Source organism: Mobula birostris, chromosome 9, assembly GCF_030028105.1.
Source record: "Mobula birostris isolate sMobBir1 chromosome 9, sMobBir1.hap1, whole genome shotgun sequence".
Taxonomy (NCBI): Eukaryota; Metazoa; Chordata; class Chondrichthyes; order Myliobatiformes; family Myliobatidae; genus Mobula; species Mobula birostris.
Genome location: NC_092378.1, coordinates 143,014,416 through 143,036,750, shown reverse-complemented (window position 1 = coordinate 143,036,750; position 22,335 = coordinate 143,014,416). Strand labels below are relative to the sequence as shown.

Below are 22,335 nucleotides of genomic sequence, written 5' to 3'. Positions count from 1 at the left end.
AGGCAGTGCCTCTACATTGATGGAGTGAAAGGAAGAAAGCTTAAATGTCATTTTTTTAAAACACAACGTGCAGGATGTCCCTGGAATGCAAAGCCAGGGGTGGTGGTGGGAGAAGCAGGAACAATAGTATTGCTTAGAGAAAGATGTGTGAACATGCAGGGTATGGAGGCATATGGATCACATGCAGGCAAGACAGGATTAGCCCAAGGGCTTGTTCCTGTGCTTCTATCTTAATTTTTTCACCCAGGTGTTCCTCAAGGCATCATCCCAAAATAAGCAAATGTATTCTAAGAGAAACCCAATATCCATTTTGTAGTTGTCTATTTTGTTTAGTTACCATTCAATTGAATAGTGCAGCAAAGCTCCAATAATCTGCTGTCCCTCACTCACCATGTACGTTTGCTGCATTCACAGGGCTCCCCCAACACCTGCACTTATTTTCCACTTGTCGAGTTCTGCAGAAAATTCATTATTGTACTGTGTAACATCTAATTTGAATTGAATTGACTTTATTACTTACATACTTCACGTACATGGAGTAAAAATCTTTACGTTACATCTCTGTCTAAATGTGCAATGTGCAATTTATAGTAATTTGTAATAAATAGTATGTACAACAGGACAGCCAATATAACAGAAATACAACGTGAATTAATCAATCTGATGGTCTGGTGGAAGAAGCTGTCCCGGAGCCTGTCGGTCCTGGCTCTTAAGCTGCGTTACTGTTTCCTGGAAGGTAGCAGCTGATTGTGGTTGGGGTGATTTGGGCCCCCAATGATCCTTCGGGCCTTTTTTTAATGCACCTGTCTTTGTAAATGTCCTGAATACTGGGAAGTTCATCTACAGATGCTACAGATCTTAAAAAGTGAATTAAAAACGTGATGGGGAATAATATCAAATGATCCAGAAAATCTGCTTGTCTTTGTGTTGTTTTAATGTATACAGAATCTCACTTCATGAATTGAGTTGACCTTTTAAAAAATACTTTCCACTGGAGATTGAAAGAAAAATAAGTAGAGAAACAAAATGGAGAACCAAAGATCAGTTTTATTTAACACAGGTTTGGTGTTAACCATGAATCAATGATATATAAAGCAACGATATTTTTCCTACCGATAAGATTCTTTTGCCAAGATAAACAGTTCTGAAAGCATTAACAACAGAGGAATCACTCATCAAAACAGTTGACTTGTTCTCCTGATGTTCATGCAACTAAATCCATTCCCCTCAGTTTCCTTGTTTTAATCCTGCTGATCCACCTTCTTCACTTGCCTCCTTTTGTTACTATTGCTCTTTCCCACCGTCTTCACAATTTCTTTTATGAATAACTTGAAGCCTTGCTTCCTACGTCATCTTCCTGCGTTCCCATACTCTGCAAGAAAAGGCAATTTAAAGGGTTTTCTCCTCCGGTCCATGGATCTACTGCAGCATGGCACTTAACTTCAAGGAATTTTAATCATACTGGGCATCTCATTTTATTAAAAACAAACATTGTTATGCTGAGTGGATGCTGTAATTTAAGGATTCTTCCATCGAAAGTATCAAGGGCTCATGTAAACAATATTCAGCGGAGATAATCCTGAATAAGACTGACTTGAATGCACGATCTTCATTATTCTATAATCACTAGATCAAAGTCCTGTATTTCTCTACCAAACAGACTGGAACTAGAGGGCATGGGTTAAGAGTCAAAGGTGAGGAACTTGAGCGGGAACTTCTTCACTCAGAGGGTGGTGAGAATGTTGAACGAGATGCCAGCAGAAGTGGCGATTCAACTTCAACATTTAAGAGAAATTTACATAGGTACACGGATGGGAGGCGTACGGAGGGCTATGGTCCGGGTATAGGTTGTTGGGACCAGGCAGATTAACAGTTCAGCACGGATTAGATCGACCGAAGGGCCTGTTTCTGTGCTGTAGTATTCTATGACTCTGTGACTCTACATCCCATATTGGCATTTAATGTGGCCCAAGGACTACAATAGTTCAAGGAAGTAATTCAGTTCTATCTTCCAAGAATACTTGGGGCTAAGCAACAAGAGAAACAATGCAACAAGTTGCACAATCTCTCTAACCATTTCTTACCTTCTGTACAAACTGTGGATTAACAGTGATTTCCTGATCCATTGCTTTAAGCTTTTCATCTAATTCTATACATTTTTGCATCTGGAAATTAAAATGATAACGTAATAAGTTAAATATCAACATGACAACTGTATATTATTATCCTCAGGATTATGTCTACTGATGAAAAAATCTATCAAAAATATTAAATCTTTTTTAACACTCCCCACTTACCCCTTTATCATCTCACCTGCCTACCACCACCTCCTTTCTTTGCTTCCTTGGTCCACTCTCCTCTCCTATCAGATTCCTTCTTCTTCAGCCCTTTATTTCTGCCACCTATCACCTCCCAGCTTCTTACTTTATCTCCCCTTCCCCTACCTCCTTATTCTGGCACCTTCCCCCATCCTTTCCAGTCCTTTTGAAGTGTCTCAACCCAAAATATTGACTGTTTATTCATTTCTGACCTGCCGAGTTCCTCCAGCATTGTGTGTGTGTTAGTCTGGATATGCAGACACAAGAGCTTATTGAAACTCTTTTGTATATATTGTGGTCGCGCTGATATGTAACGAGTGAAAGCAACACACTGAGTCGAGCAGCGTCTGGTTGAACTGTTACTGTTTCAATACCCGCACGTTTAAGTCCCCGCTCCCAGCATCCCCCGCTCTTTGCGGGGCAGAAGTGACGTCGGCTTCCAGGCCGAGGTCTACCCCGAACTCAGAGCCCTCTCGATTGTTGCTGGCTGTGGAGTCGCCCGCGACTGCTGGAGCCGGTTCGCTTGCCACTTGGGCGAGCTGCCACATGACCCCCCCCCCCCCGCCACCGAGAACCGGCGCTAGGAGGTGCAGAGTCCACGCTGTCAGTTCTTTTAGGTGGCCGGCCTCGTCGTCGTGGGGGTGGTACCGCAACCGGGCGTTCAAGGTCTAGATGCGCCAGTTGAGACGGTCAATGGGGTAAAAGTCTCTTCACGACCGCCGATGTCGAGAACACAGGTCGTCCCATTATGGTGCACCACCTTGTAGGGTCCTTCGTCTGGTCGCTGCAGGGATGGTCTGTGGGTGCCTCAGCAAATGAAAACATACTTGCTCTGTTGTAGGTCCTTGGGCACGAAAGAGAGTGTTGTTCCATGATGGGACGTCGGGACTGGGGCAAGTATTCCAAGCCACTCCCGGAGTTTAGTTAGGACCGCCGTAGGTGTGTCCTCCTGGCCACGGGGTGCTGGTACAAACTCACCGGGAACTGTGAGCGGGGCACCGTAAACAAGTTTGGCCAATGATGTGGCCAGGTCCTCCTTGGGTGCCATGCGGATGCCAACCAGCACCCAGGGGAGTTCGTCAACCCAGTCTGGCCGTCGGAGTTGTGCCATCAGGGCTGACTGCAAGTGCCTGTGGACACATTCCACCAGGCCGTTGGACTGCATGTGGTAAACAGTCGTTCGGTGGAGCTGGGTTCCGAGGACTTGTGCCAGTGCAGACCACAAAGCCGATGTGAACTGCACACCCCTGTCTGAAGTGATGTGGGCTGGAAGGCTGAACCGTGCCACCCAGGTGGTAATTAGGGCTCTGGTGCATGTCTCCGTGACCGTGTCAGCGAGTGGGATAGCTTCCGGCCACCTCGTGAACCTGTCCACCATGGTGAACAGGCATCTCGCTCTTCTCGAAACCGGCAGTGGACTAACAATGTCCACGTGGACATGTTCAAACCTCCTATGTGTCGGCTGGAAGGGTTGCAGTGGGGCCCTCACGTGCCTCTGGATTTTGGAGGTTTGACAGTGCGTGCATGTCCTGGCCCAGTGCCCGACCTGCTTGCGTAGGCCGTGCCACACAAACCTGTCTGCGATCAGCCAGATGGTCGCCTGGATGGAAGGGTGGGCTAAACTGTGCAAGGCGTCAAAAACGTGGCACCTCCAAGCGGTTGGGACAATGGGCCAAGGTTGCCCGGTTGACACATGGCAAAGGAGCTCATTACCTTCAGGCCCAATGGGTATGTCTTCGAGGCGGAGTCCTGAGACTGCGGTTCGGTACACCAGCATCTCGCTGTCCAGTCGTTGCACCTTAGCTAATGCCGCATAACCCACCCCCGGAGACAGACAGTGCACTGATTGGACAGAGGTGCATGACAGCGCGTTGGCTACCACGTTGTTCTTCCCGGAGATGTGCTTGATCGTGGTGGTAAACTCCTAGATGTACGACAGGTGGCGTTGCTGGCGGCCCGATCACGGGTCTGACACTTTGGCAAACACCAATGTGAGGGGCTTGTGGTCTGTGAAGACCGTGAACTCCCTCCCTTCCAGGAAATACCTGAAGTGCGCTGTACTTAAGTTCCGGGGGTCGTAGGTGCCGGCTGAAAAAAGTGAGTGGCCTCCACTGGCCTTCGATGAGCTGCTTGAGCATGCTGCTAACTGCCGCGTTGGAGGCATCCACAGTGAGGGCAGTGGGGACGTCGACCCGGGAGTGGACCAGGAGCTTGGCATTTGCTAGTATGTTCTTGGCTTATTCAAAAGCCACGTCGCCTCCTCTGTCCAGGTGACCTCTTTGACCTTGCCAGACATCAAGCCAAAAAGGGGCTGTGTGATCCGGGCCGCTGAGGGCAGGAAATGGTGATAAAAGTTAACCATCCCAACAAATTCCTGCAGGCCTTTAACAGTGCTGGGTCTGGCAAATTGGCGGATGGCTTCAACTTTTGCCAGCAGGGGCACAGCTCCATGGCGGTCAATCCAGTGTCCCAGGAAGTCGATGGCGGGGAGACCGAACTGGCACTTGGCAGGGTTGACAGCCAGGCCATAGTCACTTAGGCAGCAGCACAGCAGGCATAAATGTGCTAGATGTTCCTGGCGGAAGCGGCTGGCAATAAGTATATCATCCAAGCAGATGAACATAAAGTCCAGATCTCGCCCTACTGCGTCCATCAGGTGCTGGAACGTCTGCGCCGCGTTTTTGAGTCCGAACGGCATCCTGAGGAACTTGAACAGGCCAAAAGAGGTAATGAGGGCCATCTTGGGTACATCATCTGGGTGGACTGGGATCTGGTGATACCCTCGGACCCGGTCAATCTTCAAAAAGATGCGCGCCCCATGCAGGTTGGCCGCGAAGTCCTGGATGTGCGGTACTGGATAATGATCGGACGTGATGGCGTCATTCAGCCTCCTATAGTCGCCGCACGGTCTCCACCCTCCCCCAGACTTGGGCACCATATGGAATGGGGAGGCCCACGGGCTGTCGGAATGCCGCACAATCCCCATCTCCTCCATCTTTCTTGAATTCCTCTTTCGCGAGGCGGAGCTTGTCGGGCAGTAGCCTGTGGGCCCGGGCATGAAGGGGAGGTCCCCGTGTGGGGATGTGATGCATCACGCCGTGCTTGGGGTCTGTTGAGGAAAACTGCGGCGTGATGATAGATGGGAACTCCGATAACACTCTGGTAAACTCGTTGTCGGAATAAGTGACGGATCCAAGTGCGGGGCCGGTAACCTGCCCTCACCGAGGGAGAAAGACTGGAACGTCTTCACATCGACCAATCGTCACCCCTTCAAATCCACGAGCAGGCAGTGTGCGCGGAGGAAGTCCGCACCCAGCAATGGCTGTGATACTGCGGCCAGCATAAATGTCTATGTAAGGTGGCTGGAATTGAACTGCAAGGGGATGGTTCTTCTGCCGTAGGTGCGGATGCTGCTGCTGTTGGCTGCCGTAAGTTCCGGTCCTGTTCTTCTAGTTTGGGTATCGTGGCTTGAGGGGGGTAGGACACTGATTTCCGCCCCCGTGTCCACTAGGAATCTACACCCAGAGTGCTTGTCCCAAACGTAGAAGAGGCTATCATGGTGACCAGCCGCCGTAGCCAGCAGTGACGGCTGGTCCTGGCGTTTCTCTGGAACGAGCATAGCGGTTGGCAGCGGCAGGCCCCAGAACCCCACCTTTGGTGATAAAAACACTGAGACTCAGAAGTGGTGCCGTCCCTTGGTCTGGGTGCTACATGCTCCGCTGCTGGGGTGTGGGAGGGCTGGACTTTCAGCTGTGCCGCAGCACTAATTTTGATGGTGGTTCCGCCATTTTGTTTGGCGTACCAAAGCACATCCGTGCGGGCAGCCACCCTGCGCAGGTCTCTGAAGTCCTCATCTGCTAGCAGGGGGCAGATGTCTTCTGGCATTTACTCCAAGGAGATCTGTTCAAAAAGCAGGCAAGGCTTATGGCCATCTGCCAGTGCTAGCATGTCGCTCATCAGGGTTGAGGGCGCACGGTCACCTAGGCTGTCCATATGCAGTAATCCCGCGGCCCATTCGCGGCGGAAGAGGCCAAATGTGCGGATTAACAGGGCCTTGAGTGCCTCGCACCTGTCTGTTGCCGGGGGCTGATACTGAAAGTCAATAACGCGGCCCGCTTTCTCCTGGTTGAGGGTGCTCACCACGTAGTAATACCTGGTGGTGTCTGAGACAACTTGCCTGACCTGCGAACTGGGTCTCTGCTTGCTCAAACCAGACCAGGGGTTGAGTGGTCCAGAAGGTTGGCAGTTTGAGAGAAACTGCATTCTGCAGAGCTGAGTTGTTCATGCTGGGTCCAAATGCTGTTGGACCGTTGGGGTCACCAATGTGGTTGCGCTGATACGCAAAGAGTGAAAGCAACACACAGAGTCAAGCAGGGTCTAGTTGAACTGTTTACTGTTTTAAATCCCCGCGCGCTTAAGTGCCTGCTCCCAGTATCCCCCGCTCTTTGCGGGGCGGAAGTGACGCCGCCTTCCAGGCCGAGGTCTGCCCCGCACTCAGAGTCCTCTCGATTGTTGCTGGCTGCGGAGTCGCCCGCGACTGCTGGAGCCGGTTCGCTTGCCGCGTGGGTGAGCCACCACAATATTTATCATTTAGCTGCATGTTCCTGTATCTTGTTACATTTATTTTCAGGAGAATAAATCTCTCCAGAAAGTTAAAATGTTCTTTTGTCTCCATCTATCACTTAGTTGTATCTTGTTACAATGAATGTACCACATAGCCATCTGTTTTCACAATAAATGGTTTGCATAAATGCGGCTTCAGGAAGTGTAGAGGCAACAGAGAGGTTCGCGAAGTCCCCACGAGGACTGGGTCATTAAACTGTGAAATTCCACCAACAGTCAGAAAAGCAAGGACGGACAGCAGTGCCATGAAGAGACAAATCTCCCTTCAAGTGGCATGTCCCAAATTGGATTATACATCACCTTTTGTTCTTCATTATATGTAAACCCTACTAATACCACCAAGGGGAATACATCACCAGAAGGACTGCAACGGTTCAAGAAGAGAGCTCACCATTACTTCATCAAAGACAATGGCTAATAAATGCAAGTCTTGCCAGTAACATCCAAATCCCATAATAATTGAAGCAAAATGTCAACATCACATTCACCAACTATAATAAATTAGTTGTTACCTCGTGGTCAATGTTGAGAAGCATAGCTGGGTTATTGTACTTCTCTGGGTTGTCATGGAAACTAACCATGCCATCCTTCTGATTAATACTAGCATAAATTTCCCCATCATCAATCTGAAAGAAAATTTGTTTCATGAAATCAAAGATCAATGATTCTCATCAGTAAGTGTAATGATATCATTTTACTAGACTAGATCAGCTAGATAAAAAGAAGAAATAATTTTCCCTGAAGTGAAGATAAATTACATTCTATAAATCGGCAGCATTCTATTTTGTGAAAAGTTAAATCCTCAGTATAAACACCCGGTGAATAAAATCTGTTCTTTTTCAAGATACAGCACGGAAACAGGCCCCTGCCGCCCAATTACACCCATATGAACAATTAACCTATTAACCCATATGTCCTTGGGAGGATGCAAACACGAAGAAATCTGCAGATGCTGGAAATTCAAGCAACACACACAACAAATGCTGGTAAACGCAGCAGGGCAGGCAGCATCTATAGGAAGAGGTACAGTCGACGTTTGACAAAGGGTCTCGGCCCGAAACGTCGACTGTACCTCTTCCTATAGATGCTGCCTGTCCTGCTGCATTCACCAGCATTTTTTGTGCGCGTCCGTAGGAGGAAACTGCAGCACCCACAGAAAACCCATGTGGTCAGGGGTGAACATACTAACTCCTTACAGACAGCGGCGGGAATTGAACCCAGGCTACTGGCATTACAATAGCGTTACACTAACCATTACATTACTGTACCACCCCTGTTGTTCACAAAACTGCAATGACTTCATCTCCATCTCCCAACTACCTAATGTCCATGTCCTAAGATTATCCTCAATTCTACTTTGAAAAACAATCCAAAGGAGTTTGCTTCTTCTATTATCATGTACTTACAACCCACAAAAGAACATTTACTACATCCATATCCAATATAGATTATAATTCTAATATTGTAATCTAGGTTGGATATACACACACTAAATAGAACAATATTAATAGCATTACCAGCAAGGGTTATCCAATTTAGCAGGAACACTACTTTTTGATAAAGTAGGCTTTACATTTGCAAATGAACCCACTAACCCCGGAAAACTGAATTGTCAATTCCACAACATCAGGGAGAGAAAACTGGAGGAAGATGGATGCTGAAGGACTCAACCCCTCCAGCAATGACATGGCAGCAGCTATCTGCTGGATAGTATAAAATTTAGATCAAATCTATCAAAATAATTTAAATTACTGCTTCAAGGAAGGAAATCTTTCAGTATTTTCCTATGCACTGCTTCAATAATTGATTAGCCATAGTTATATGCAACAGCTAGAATAGTTACCACATTGCCACTCTATGTCCCCAATATTTGAGCAAATGTATTCAGACCTCAATTTCAGAAAATCCAAGCAATGACAACGAGCCTCCAGAATTGCTGTCAAGATTCAATTTTCCACCTCCTGGTTGGAAGTACGAAAGGTCAGATGGAAGAGGAGAAAAGCTAGCCTCATCATTAATGTCAGGCAACACCTTCTAAGTTTTGAGATGAACAAATGTATTTGGAGAGCCTGTTAACTGCTGTTTTAACTCCTATGGAATCTATTAGGAACTGGTAGAGGTATTCAGTGGGCCTGTCACTTCATGGCTGGGTCTCGAATGCAGGATTTCTGATTTATTTCCCTTGCACTGCCTTTTTCCAATAACCATGCATTTCCCTTTCCTCTAAGGACCAATTTAGCATTCTGTTAAAAGATTAAATAATCTGCTTCAATAAGCAATTCTGTCAAAACATCCTAACCTCAATTGGCAAGGAAATTTCAAATCTCTTGTTAACAATTTTAAAATAATGTCATGATACCGATTTGTTTATCTAGGTCATATCTCTCTTTCAAAACCCCTTCAGGTTTCAGAAAATAACTTAATTAAATCTTCTTAGATAGTCCCAATAGTTCAAATCCCTCCCCACTATAATTCGCATCTTTAGAACCAAGTTGAATGAACATGGTGCATTTCCTTTAACAAAGTCCTTTCTTCAATGGAATAGTCACACCTGCACGTTAGTCTTTCATGTGCTTAACCTAAATTCCACAAGCATTTACACTCAGTGGCCACTTTATTAGGTGCAGGAGTGGAACTCACAGTGGTCTTCTGCTGCTGTAGCCCATCTACTTCAAGGTTCAATGTGTTCTACATTCAAAAATGTTCTTCTGCACACTACTGTTGTAATGTGTCCTTATCTGAGTTACTGTCACCTTCCTGTCAGCTTGAATCAGTCTGACCTCTCTCATTAACAAATGTTTTCACCCACAGAACTGCCGCTCACTGGATTTTTATTTTACCGCACCATTCTCTGCAAACTGTAGAGACTGTTGTGTATGAAAATCCCAAGAGATCTGAGATATTCAAACCACCCACCTGGCACCAACAATCATTCCATGGTCAAAGTCACTTAGATCAGATTTCTTCCTTATTTGATATTTGGTCTGAACAACTGAACCTTTTGACCATGTTTGCCTGCTTTTATGCATTGAATTGTTGCCACATGACAGGCTGATTAGATATTTACATTAACAAGCAGGTATACAGGTGTACCTTTATAAAGTGGTCACTGAGTGTATTTTCCCTTTGTTTTTTAAGCTTACTGCTCTAGTTTACAAAATACAATATGTTATTGAGCTCTATGACTCTTGCTCCTCGTTTTAAACAAATTACACAGTTGATTCCTCAAGTCTCTGTTAACCTATAATCTTTTAAATCGTTTTCACACAAAAAGCCTTACCATGTGAAGAACGTACTTCTCCGCTTCCTGGGCACCAGATAATTGTACTCTACTAGCCATGTCTTGCAAGGACAACGTCAAAAACGTCTGCAATTAAAAAGAGGATAACGCTTAATGTAATATCAGAAAGCGTCAGTAATGCATTGTAGACCAGTTGTCTCGACAATTAAATTGTATATGTGTATGCTCTCCACTAAACTCAATATAATCTACAGCAGTGGTTCCCAACCCGGGGTTCACAGACCCCTCAGTTAATGATTGGGGTCCATAGCATAAAAAAGGTTGGCAAACCCTCATCTACAGCATTAGAACTACCTTCCTGTGAGGGAAAAAAAGACATAAATAACATTAGATACTTGATATAAAGATCAGTGCTTCCTGCAAAAATTAAGTTCTTTTAGAAATCAACCCAAAATTTTCAGGAGCTATTCAGATACCAGATCTAAAAGTTTGACAACCAAATCAATTCCTATGGATGATTTTGAACTTTCAATGAATCTATTCACCAATACTTATACGGTTAATCAGTGAGAAACACGTATCACAAAGGTCTTAGCTTCATTTAAATTCTTTGTGTTGGATTAGGCAATAGATAATGTAAGTAGTCTTAATTTCCCTGTCCTCTGCAAATTTCAGCAGTTGTTTTCTCCTCTCTTATGTCCCTTTATTAGTGTGAAAATTGGGGAACTGCAATGGCCCTATACATTTGCATCACATGTGCTATCACATTGAATGGTACAATAATTTTATCTTTTGTGGAGCGGTCTCCTTAACACAGATATCAATTGCTGATTTTTTTTCAATACACATGGTTTTGTAATGCTTTTCCACCTATTTTCTCATCCAAAACTTTTGTTTCTTTATTGACAAACACTCCTCTACCCAGCAGAACCAATGCGGCAGATGCCCTTATCTGACAATACACAGAGTTCTAATGACAATTTCTTCTAATAGTCATAAGCACTTGCACTGGTCAATTTTACCTGAAGCACAGATCAGTTGATTCAACATCAACCACACAAGCATGAACGTAGGAAAAGCATCACAGGCACAGCCTCCCCAAGGGCACCTTCAAGGGGCAGTGTCTCAAGAAGGCAGCATCCATCACTAAGGATCCTCAACGTGTGGGACAAGCTGTGGTCTTGTTACTATCATCGGGGAGGAGATACAGGAGCCTTATAACCCATACTCCCTGATTTAGAAACAATTTCTTCTGCTCAGCCATCAGACTTTGGAATGGTCAATGAACACTGCCTTGTTATTCCTTTCCTCTGCAGTGTTTTTTTTATTTACAATAATTTTATGTCTGCACTGTACTGCATTTACAAAACAAATTTCACATTAAATGAGTCAGCAATATTAAATCTTGAGGATTCTTCTTTGCTCCCCATCCTGATAGCCTTGCCAAACAGATATCAATGCCCATATATGAACAACAACATAGGAGGCTGCCACTCAGCCCATCAGATTCATGATGGCTCTTGAGGTGTAATGACATTCACTTCATTCACCCATTTCTTATTTCCCCATCCCCTGCAACTTAATGCTCTTTCACACATACTCAACAACTTTCTTTTTATTATATTTTCAGTAACCTACACTAGAGATAATTTCCGGTAACCATTTAATGCACTAGGATGTGGAAGAAAACTTAAAGAAAACATGCAAAAAACTCACAGACAGCACCAAGGTTAGGATTTAACCTGGGTCTCAAGAATGGCAAGTTAGCTACAGTAACTACTGCACCACTGTGCTACCTCTAATGATGAAATGCAGAATATCATTACATTGAAAAGGCCACTCACTAGATAGGCATTTGAACATGAGAAGATCGCAAACATTTGAGTATTTCCAGAAAGAGAAAAAGTACATTTTCATTGACAACAGGTGCAAATGACAATTTGGAGTCCAGTATAGATGAAAAGCCCTTTTGCTTTAATGTATAACTCTTTATTTACAATTTACAAATTACAGTTAACTCTTTATTAACTATTTACAAATTACAGAGAAGTTGTTAGTACTACTACCATCCCTCCCTTTCTCTCGCTTGTCAACCATGTAAACACACTTTTCATGTTTCTTTCTTCTCCCAAAAAGTTACTTATCTTTCTCTTAAAGTTATTCCTCAAGTTTGCACATTTCCTTGCAGATAACAATCCTAATAATGGTTAAAGCCTCAATTTCTATGCAAATAACACATGCCCAACTTCCAATTAAGAATCAGGAGAGGTCATCCACCAATTCTAGTGCTGCAATGCAGATGAAGTTGCGAGGATACACCCTTCAGAAGTGAAATGAAACATTGCAAAAAATTCCCCAGTTTTTTTTTTGGGCTGTTTGCTGAGTGATAATTTTATTCTATTTTCTTGAACAGCTTTCTCACTGAAAAGAAGCTGGTCTTAGCCATTATTGCATAAACAGGTTGACACACCTTTTAGTGATCTCTTATACCTGTTGCATTTCTGAGTCCAGTATCTGAGTTAATTGAGAACAAGTTACAAAGTCTACCTATGATCAAGGTAAAATATTTCCAGTAGATTAAGACTTTGAATGGGGGAAATGGGGCTATTTCATAAGAATTGTAGTATTATGCTTCCACTGCAAGAATTTGTACTTTTAAGTACACTGAAAGAAAACAACATTCTGATTTATTTTATTGTCTCTGTTTTGACGTATAGTGCAATTTCTGCACATATGCCTTACCTTTGTTAATCTTTGAATGTTCTTTTTATAAAGAGAAGACAAGCACTGTTTGACCAGTCCCATATTATTATCCCTTGTGAATGTTTCATTGTGCTTGTTCACAACATTTCGAAGTTCTGCAGGATTATTTGTTGCATACACTTGTGCTAATTCATGGTAGGCATTACTAAGAGGCTGTTGAAGGATGGACAACATAAGATTTCAGTTATCTTGATGCAGAAACATAAATATAAAACTATAGACTGTAAAGATGAATGGTTTAACAAAAAAACCATCCTTACATCAAATTAAGATGGTTCCCTTAATAATCATACATATTTTAACATTTAAGTATTTCCTCTGCTGTCATTTGAACTTCTCCATTATGAGGGCACCAGTTGAAGATGCTTTTGTGAGCAGCACAGCTAACAATAATCACCCACCACCTAAATCATAGCATGAACCTGATGAGCGTCGAACTCTAGAGAATAAAACTGATGAGTTGTACAATCTGGAAACACAGTAAAAAGGAGCACTGTCAAAGGCGACATCAGTAATTTATGAAATTATATTGGTCAATAGAATATTGAAATCATTATTTTAAGACGATTTGTTAAATTAATAATAACCTTGCTAATTCAGAGGAAGAAAAGAAACTACTTTTCCCTAAACTTGGAATTTCCACATAAATGTACTTGTCTATACTCTTTCTAGTCCAACATCTTCCCCATCGTAACTTAACAACAGCTACATGAAAATGGCTGTGTATTTGGAATTCAGCTCATATTTGGACCAAAGCAATAATGTCTGAGGTCATGTTGTTCTGGTGGAACTTCAAACAAAGTGTCTTGTTCAGCAAGTGCCCTACGATAGAAAAACCAAAGACTGAAATGCATTAATGTTAATGTACAATTAAGATTATAGTCATTTACCTCCTCCTGTTATTAGTTTCCCTAACATGGGGAAATCTCCTCTTATTCATAAACCTCACTTCCCGTGTTTGTTTTAGCAACTACAAATCACTAGCTCTGTATTTCCTGTTACATTTTATTGTACTGATTATACAAAACTTTGAGCAATTCTGAGAATAGTGAAATATAAACACAGTGAACGTTAGATTTTCCCCATTAATGATTATTCTTTTAATACAAAAGAAAGTGTGTACGCTTTCTCATGTGTAAGACACATTTAGACAGTATAGTCTTTCTGTACAGTGTCTCCAAAGCTCTTTCAATTCTTCTATGTAAGAATCTAGGTCAAAGGCACAAAGACCATCTTTGATGACAGCACATATATATTATCATTTATATTAAATTTCAATTTCTACAGAACTACACTAATTACTAATTTTCAACAAAACCTCAAAAATAATTGCCGCTCCTCATTACTAACAAAATACATTTCGCATTCACACTGTGCATGAATTCAATCGCCCTAAAAGATTCTCTTGAGACTGCAAAAACCAACCCCATCTCCCAATTTTGATGCTAACACACTACCCCAAAACTGCTGAACCTCAATTTCTCTTCCCTCTCCAATTCAAATATAAAAATAGAAAGTGAGTGGTCAAGATGTTAAAGGGTAGAACAATAGGAACTTTCATACTGAAAAGAGTTTGATACATTTTGAATAAGTCACTTTCAGATTTCTTCAATATGTGTAAAAGCTCCCAATTATTCCTCAAAATTAATATTTCTGCCTTCAGTGCATTTCACACTCAATTATCAGCTACTGGGAAGGATGCTTCCAATTGTCATTTTTTCTGCATTTATAAAGAATTATAAATTTGAATCACTTTGAATCTTTTTAACATTTGCAAAAATTAGTGATTAAACAACCAATTCCAATGTCCAAATGCAGAGGGAAGTGGCTAAGTTCTCTTCCCTAGCACAATCCTGCAACTCCAAATGAATGACTTTAAAAATAAACTCCTCTCCTTCCCCTTTGGACGGTTCCCCATGAGGAATTTGTACCTTAAGGTCAGGACAAAAAATGGAGAAAACTGGCATGGAAGTTTCCACTGCATTAACTAACCAGCTTTTCCTATTTTTTTGAAAATGCTTTTGCCCTTTCCAATCTTTTTTCTATTAATTTTGTATTTGGAATAAATTAATTTCCTTCATCAAATCAAACCAAAGTTGAATTATAAGTCCAAAATAAAAACATTCCTTGATATGACAATTAAATTGTCCACTGAGTCTGTAAAACTACAGACTTCTTTTGTATGATCTGTGCTGTATATTCTATACAGACCAAGCCCAGTTTGTGTTGGTGTGCATAAAATGGACACTGATAATTTCCTATGGTTTATTATATAAACATGAAAATGAATGGGGATGATACTAATAGATACAACAGAACCAGAAAGGAGAGAAACCTTTAAGTAGCAACACAGTTGTAGAATGTTCAAATGGTAACTTTTAGACTTTACCATTGTAGGCACCATCTCCCAGTCACTTTTTCCTCAGCACTACTATCATCATGTCAGTCGTGCTGCTCACAAGGTGTTCAACAGTTTACATCATATGCCAGTCCACATCTGAATTAAATCAAACCAAAGGGCAGCAGGGGAAAGAGCACAAATATTAAAATAAATAGTCAAAATTAACCAAGTAATGGACACGCTTAGTTAATTTGATGTACAGCCATTCTTTTTGAATTTAAAAAAAACTGAAGTATAAACAAACAGCATAATTTTGAATAAAAATTTTATAAAGAACTGCTGATGCTGGAAATCTGAAACAAAACATTCTGCATATCAGGCAGTATCTGTGGAAAAGGAAACATGCTCCAGTTCAAAGCTTACGTACTTCAAATGATAATGCTACTAAGGACCTTCAATGCAAACCCTGAACTCTGTTTCTCTGCCACAGATGCTGCCTGACCTACTGAGCATTTACACCATGTTCCATTTTCAATCATATTAAATTAGTTTAAATTACTGCTCTAAATTTACATTTAGTCTATTCACAGGATGTAGACATTGCTGACAAGACCAGCATTTATCCTGCATCTCCAAATGGCCTGGAATTAAGTAAATAGCTAGACTAATTCAAATGCATCTAAGTCAACTACAATGGTACATACAGTGTTGGAATGACAAGCAAAACAGGAAATGGCAGCAGATTATCTGCATTATAAGTATCAGCAGATGGACTCTGATAACCTGGAGTTTAATAATTACCAATACTGCTGCTAACTTTATATTCCAATCATTTAATTAACTGAATTTAAATTCTGTTTCTGTAGTCAGATTTGAACTTTAGTCTCATCCTACAAAGGTGATGAGCATGCCTGCGTTAATATCTCCATATCATTTCAGCACTGTGTGTAACTATAAGACATAGGATCAAATTAGGCCATTTGGCCCATCCAGTCTGCTCCACCATTTCATCATCTAGTATCCCTCTCAACCCCATTCTTCTGCTTTCTCTGTGACTTTTGACACCCTTACTAGTCAAGAACCTAGATTTAAATGTAACTACTGACTTGGTTATGGGGTGGGGGGGTGGGTGGGTTAGAGGAATGGGATTTGTTTTGCTAATGTTTTGTTCCCTGTTGTATTCTGTGTTGTTCTGCCAAGCACCATAGGCTTGCTATGTTGGCGCCAGAATGTGTGGCAACGTTTGCAGGCTACCCCAGTATACCCTTAGGTGAATTTGTTGTAATGCAAAAGATAAATTTCATTGTAGGTTTCAATGTACACCTGATAAATAAGTGAATCTGAATCATTAGTATATCTCTGGTTTCCTAATCCACTAAACTAATTCTTAAAGTAGTCTTAACATAAAGAATTAGGCAGCAGGCTGTTGTGGGTGATTTAACAAAGCTAATTAATGTTACATTTATCCAGTTATGTTACATGGCTCAGAATGTTGGACAATATCTAGTAACATGAGGAAACCAATTGAAGCAGCAGAGACGAGGAATTCTGCAGATGCTGGAAATTCAAGCAACACACATCAAAGTTGCTGATGAACGCAGCAGGCCAGGCAGCATCTCTAGGAAGAGGTACAGTCGACGTTTCAGGCCGAAACCCTTCATCAGGTCTGACGAAGGGTCTCGGCCTGAAACGTCCACTGTACCTCTTCCAAGAGATGCTGCTTGGCCTGCTGCGTTCACCAGCAACTTTGATGTGTGTTGCTTGAAGCAGCAGAGATGTGGCTTTTGAGGAGGATGCAAAGAATATCATGGACGAAATGAATATCTAACAAGGATGTCATGAACAGAGCAAGCACAAAAAGAGAAATAATGCATGAGATCATGAAAAGGCAATGTACCTTCACTGGACATGTGATTAGGAAAGAGGAGTTAGAATGCACGGTAATTATGGGAAAGATTGAAGGGAAGAAAGCAAGAGGAAGGCAAAGACAATTGATGATGGAGACAGCAGCCAAAGAACTGGAAATGAACACCAATGAATTGATCCACTTGACCCGAAACAGGAGTGTGTGGGCCATGGCAGTCAAAGCTCAAACTGGGCACGGCACCTGATGATGATGAATTAATTGGAGAAGCTGTTAAATTCCTTGGCCACATGTATTCAATGTGCAATATAATGGTCAATGTCTTGGATGTTACCTCAAAATTTAGAAATTGGGATTTCAAATAATTTTGAAAGCACAGTTCAACACCTATACTTTACAATTTCTTGACATTGGCAGGACTGACTAAGGTTGAATTCCTGAGACTCCTCTCTTGATATTAAAGGTGGATTAGGTGGGGCATCTGAAGTGCCCAGCAACTAGCTTGGAAGACGGGTGTTAAGAGCAAAATGCATAAAGGAAAAGCAAGTCGCTTTTGGGATTAACCCCTGTTCAGCTGGAGGTGATGAGTGTTTCAATAGGCTCCTCAAAGTACAACAATGAAAAGGGAGAAGGCAGCTGTGGACTTAACCATCCTGACTGTTCGGTTAAGTGGTACAGGAACAGTAAAGACAATTAACTGCATTAAAAAAAATGCAGAGTTTGATTCAGCTCCCATGTACCATGTAGATCTGCATCTACATCAAATCACCCTAAATGTTATTCCTAACTTCCTAATCTTAATCTTTTATAAAACATTTGAAAGGTTCTGACTTAGAGCATGAATTGGTTTTGTTGGATTTCAATAACCAACTGAAACTAAGTAGCATACATCAAACAAATCTTCATTTTTTCATTTTAAATAAACAATTTAAATGAATTGTAAATTGTAAATCAATATTTACCTGCAAACACCCAGGATGAAAGAAGTTAGCAGGTAATATCTAAAATATGTGATGTATTGTCAAGAGATCCTGCTACTAAAATAAATATTCTCCTGGTAACCATTAGTCAAAGTTAGGTTCCTCCAAAAAATGTGTTCTCACCTTAATGAATCTTCCCACTATCTGTGATGTGTACTTAGGCAATTGCTGAACCTTTCCATGCAGAATCAAGGAGACAAGTATATACTTTTTGTAAGATTCCAACATAATGTGACTGACTGCCATGGCAGGAGTCGTTATAGCCTGAAGGGGAGAAAGAGCTTCCATTTGTTAACGAGTACTTCAACAATTTAATTTCACATTTACATGTAGGTCAAGCCATGAACTGGAATTAACAATGAAGCACATTAATATAGTCAAAGACAGCCTTCCCCTGCTGTCTTCAATGCTAGTCCCAGTCTTTCAGTAAGGACAAACCATTACAGCAGTTTTCTTTTCAATCATCCTTGACATAATGTTTCACCTCACTTACCCCTGCTTCCTACAGAGGTAAAACTTACCTACAGTGGGATGCAGAAGTTTGGGCACCCCAGTCAAAATTTCTGTTACTGTGAATAGTTAAGTGAGTAGAAGATGAACTGATCTCCAAAAGTCATAAAGTTAAAGATGAAACATTCTTTTCAACATTTTAAGCAAAATTAGTGTATTATTTTCGTTTTGTACAATTTTAGAGAGAAAAAAAAGGAGCACCATGCAAAAGTTTGGGCACCCCAAGAGATTTGAGCTCACAGGTAACTTTTAATAAGGTCTCTGACCTTAATTAGCTTGTTAGGGCTATGGCTTGTTCAAAGTCATTGTTAGGAAAGGCCAGGTGATGCAAATTTCAGAGCTTTATAAATACCCTGACTCCTCAAACCTTGTCCCAGCAATCAGCAGCCATGGGCTCCTCTAAGCAGCTGCCTAGCACTCTGAAAATTAAAATAAATGATGCCCTAGAAGACTATAAGAAGATAGCAAAGCGTTTTCAGGTAGCCGTTTCCTCAGTTCGTAATGTAATTAAGAAATGGCAGTTAACAGGAACGGTGGAGGTCAAGTTGAGGTCTGGAAGACCAAGAAACTTTCCGAGAGAACTGCTCGTAGGATTGCTAGAAAGGCAAATCAAAACCCCGTATGACTGCAAAAGACCTTCAGGAAGACTTAGCAGACTCTGGAGTGGTGGTGCACTGTTCTACTGTTCAGTGACACCTGCACAAATATGACCTTCATGGAAGAGTCATGAGAAGGGAACCTTTTCTGCATCCTCACCACAAAATTCAGCATCAGAAGTTTGCAAAGGAACATCTAAACAAGACTGATACATTTTGGAAACAAGTCCTGTGGACTGATGAAGTTAAAATACAACTTTTTGGCTACAATGAGCAAAGGTATGTTTGGAGAAAAAAAGGTGCAGAATTTCATGAAAAGAACAGCTCTCCAACTGTTAAGCACGGGGGTGGATCAATTATGTTTTGGGCTTGTGTTGCAGCCAGTGGCACGGGGAACATTTCACTGGTAGTGGGAAGAATGAGTTCAATTAAATACCAGCAAATTCTGGAAGCAAACATCACACCGTCTGTAAAAAAGCTGAAGATGAAAAGAGGATGTCTTCTACAACAGGATAATGATCCTAAACACACCTCAAAATCCACAATGGACTACCTCAAGAGGTGCAAGCTGAAGGTTTTGCCATGGCCCTCACAGTTCCCCGGCCTAAGCATCATTGAAAATCTGTGGATAGACTTCAAAAGAGCAGTGCATGCAAGGCGGCCCAAGAATCTCACAGAACTTGAAGCCTTTTGCAAGGAAGAATGGGTGAAAATCCCTCAAACAAGAATTGAAAGACTCTTAGCTGGCTACAGAAAGTGTTTACAAGCTGTGATACTTGCTGTGTTGCCCTTAAGGCATTTATTTGACTTTGTTAAATTTCTGCTTTAAACAATTTGTTTGTAACTATTTTCTAGTTAAAGATAAAATTCATTGTCTATGGTATATCATGGCATGTGATGACATCACCTCCGGTTTCTCCGCGCTTTGGGGGTAACTTTCTGGTTCGGAGAAGATGAAAAGGTGGGGCTGTGCGTGCAGCATGAATGTGAAGAGCTCCATATCTACCCATAAAGAAACATTATGGAAGCAACGCTGTAAGTTCATATGAAGTATTTGAAGTAAAAATATTAACGCGAATTCTGTTAAAGGAAGCGACGCGGGTGGTGGCTTTTCAATTTCAAACGCAGGGTCAGCTCGAGCCCGGCGGGGGTTTGATGCCACCCCCTCCCTCCCTACTCTGGGCAGCTGAAGACACTCGCTAAAAAAGAGCGTGCATGGTCTCAAGAATGAAACAGACGCTGTATATGTTTGTATTTTTTTATCAACAGCTTTCACCATACGATGTTAATGTGGAAGAGTGAACAGTAAATAGTTAACCTATGACTCTGTCTTCATTGGCTCCGGTTTAACTTGGTGTTTAGTCAGAGTTTCAACACACTGCACAAGAACACCACACTTGCCAAAGGGGGTGTTACTAAGTACCGACCATGCAGGGTGCCCAAACTTTTGCTTCCAGCCCTTTTCCTTTTTTTGTTATTTTGAAACTGTAAAAGATGGAAATAAAAAAAGTAATCTTGCTTAAAGTATTAAAGAAATGTGTCATCTTTAACTTATGCCTTTTGGAAATCAGGTCATCTTTTACTCGCTTAGCTATTCACAGTAACAGAAATTTTGACCAGGAGTGCCAAACTTTTGCATGCCACTGTACATGACGAATGGGAAATTGTTCAACTACATCTATGCCAGAACCAAGATTAGCCCAACCAGTTATCCAGTTACAGTAAAAAGACAGTACTTATGAATGCCCACACTCAGAGGCTGAGCAGCAAACAATCCTAGCTACCCTCACTAAAGGGCATGAGAGAATAGACCCCACATTACAGACATGAAAGACGCTGGAAATCCAGAGTAATAGATACAAAATGCTGAAGGAACTCAGCAGGTCAGGCAAGATCAATAGAAAGGAATAAGCAATCTCTGGGAGGACAAAAATAGTATTTCATGGATATTTTATTTTATTTTATTTACTTAGAGACACAACGCAGAACTGGTCCCTGCGGCCCAATGAGTCACGTGGCACAGCCATCCACTTATTTAACACTAGCCTAATCACAGGACAATTTACAATGACAAATTAACCTACTAATCAGTAAGTCACGGGGAGGACGTACAAACTCCTTACAGGTGATGCTGAAATTGAACTTCAAACTCCAACACCATGCTGTAATAGTGCCGTGCTAACCACTATGCTACCATGGCACTCGAATTCTTTTTTTTAAAGAAAAGCATAACATTCCTAGTAAACTCACAGGAATATTGGCCTATGCCTTCTCCCCCAAGTGGAGCAGCAATATTCAGAGAGGCACTGAGAACCTCAAGTCTATTTGTTTGGAGAATAAAGAAGCTCCTCTTAACCAGCAGAAGGACTATCTACCCACTATCTAGCCATCAATCATTGTAACTATAACAGAATTGTTGCATAGCAGTTTTACAATAATTGTAATATGATGCATCCTATCAGTAATTTTTCAGCTTTGTTCTTTTTAGATGTCTTTTTTGAAGCAATCAGACAACTTTATATCAATTTTTACCTGTTCATAGAAATATAGGGCCCGCTCAAAGTTCTTGAGTCCTGTATAGATCATACCACCATAATAGTAATAACATAAAAAGTGCTTTGCATCGTAAGCTCCATTTTCTTTGCAAATATCAGTCATATCCACTTCCAGGTAGGGAACAGCAGGGTTGAAGCATTTCGCTAGGAGGCAAAGCTATAAATAGAAAGAGAAAAACCAACTTCATTTTTTTTAAAACTCTTTTACTCAACTTTAGAACCAAGAACCTCATCTACGTAAGCAACATCAATGCAAAAGCCAAATCTCATTTATTAAATTACAGATACAAGTTAAACAGCAGATTTTGTTTGTTGAACTAAAAGGCTATATAAATTAATTAAACTTGAAAGCATAAAAAGAATTCTGAAAAGTAGACTTCTTCAGTAGATAAATTAAGATTGCCTATTTGGAAAGAAATAACAAGATTGTATGAAATTCTCTACTGATCAAGTATCGTGTGCTTATATCCATGAAGTGCACCTAGGTTTACTATTTATGTGGAAGAGGAACGCTGTGATATTAAGTAAAATTTTCACCATTGCT

General features: G+C 41.6%; 1 protein-coding gene across 1 annotated transcript in view; it reads right to left on the bottom strand.

Annotated features, from left to right (window-relative positions):
- Window positions 1-1,027: 1,027 nt before the first annotated feature.
- cops3 (COP9 signalosome subunit 3) overlaps window positions 1,028-22,335 on the bottom strand; it is a 42,128-nt gene continuing 20,820 nt past the window's right edge. The window contains exons 6-12 of the mRNA XM_072269031.1: window positions 21,769-21,948; window positions 18,254-18,394; window positions 12,925-13,098; window positions 10,222-10,308; window positions 7,454-7,567; window positions 2,085-2,165; window positions 1,028-1,372 (exon numbers count right to left, since the gene is read on the bottom strand). Of these exons, the coding sequence (XP_072125132.1) occupies window positions 1,319-1,372; window positions 2,085-2,165; window positions 7,454-7,567; window positions 10,222-10,308; window positions 12,925-13,098; window positions 18,254-18,394; window positions 21,769-21,948 (831 nt within the window). The 3' untranslated portion in view covers window positions 1,028-1,318. The remainder of the gene's footprint in view (window positions 1,373-2,084; window positions 2,166-7,453; window positions 7,568-10,221; window positions 10,309-12,924; window positions 13,099-18,253; window positions 18,395-21,768; window positions 21,949-22,335) is intronic.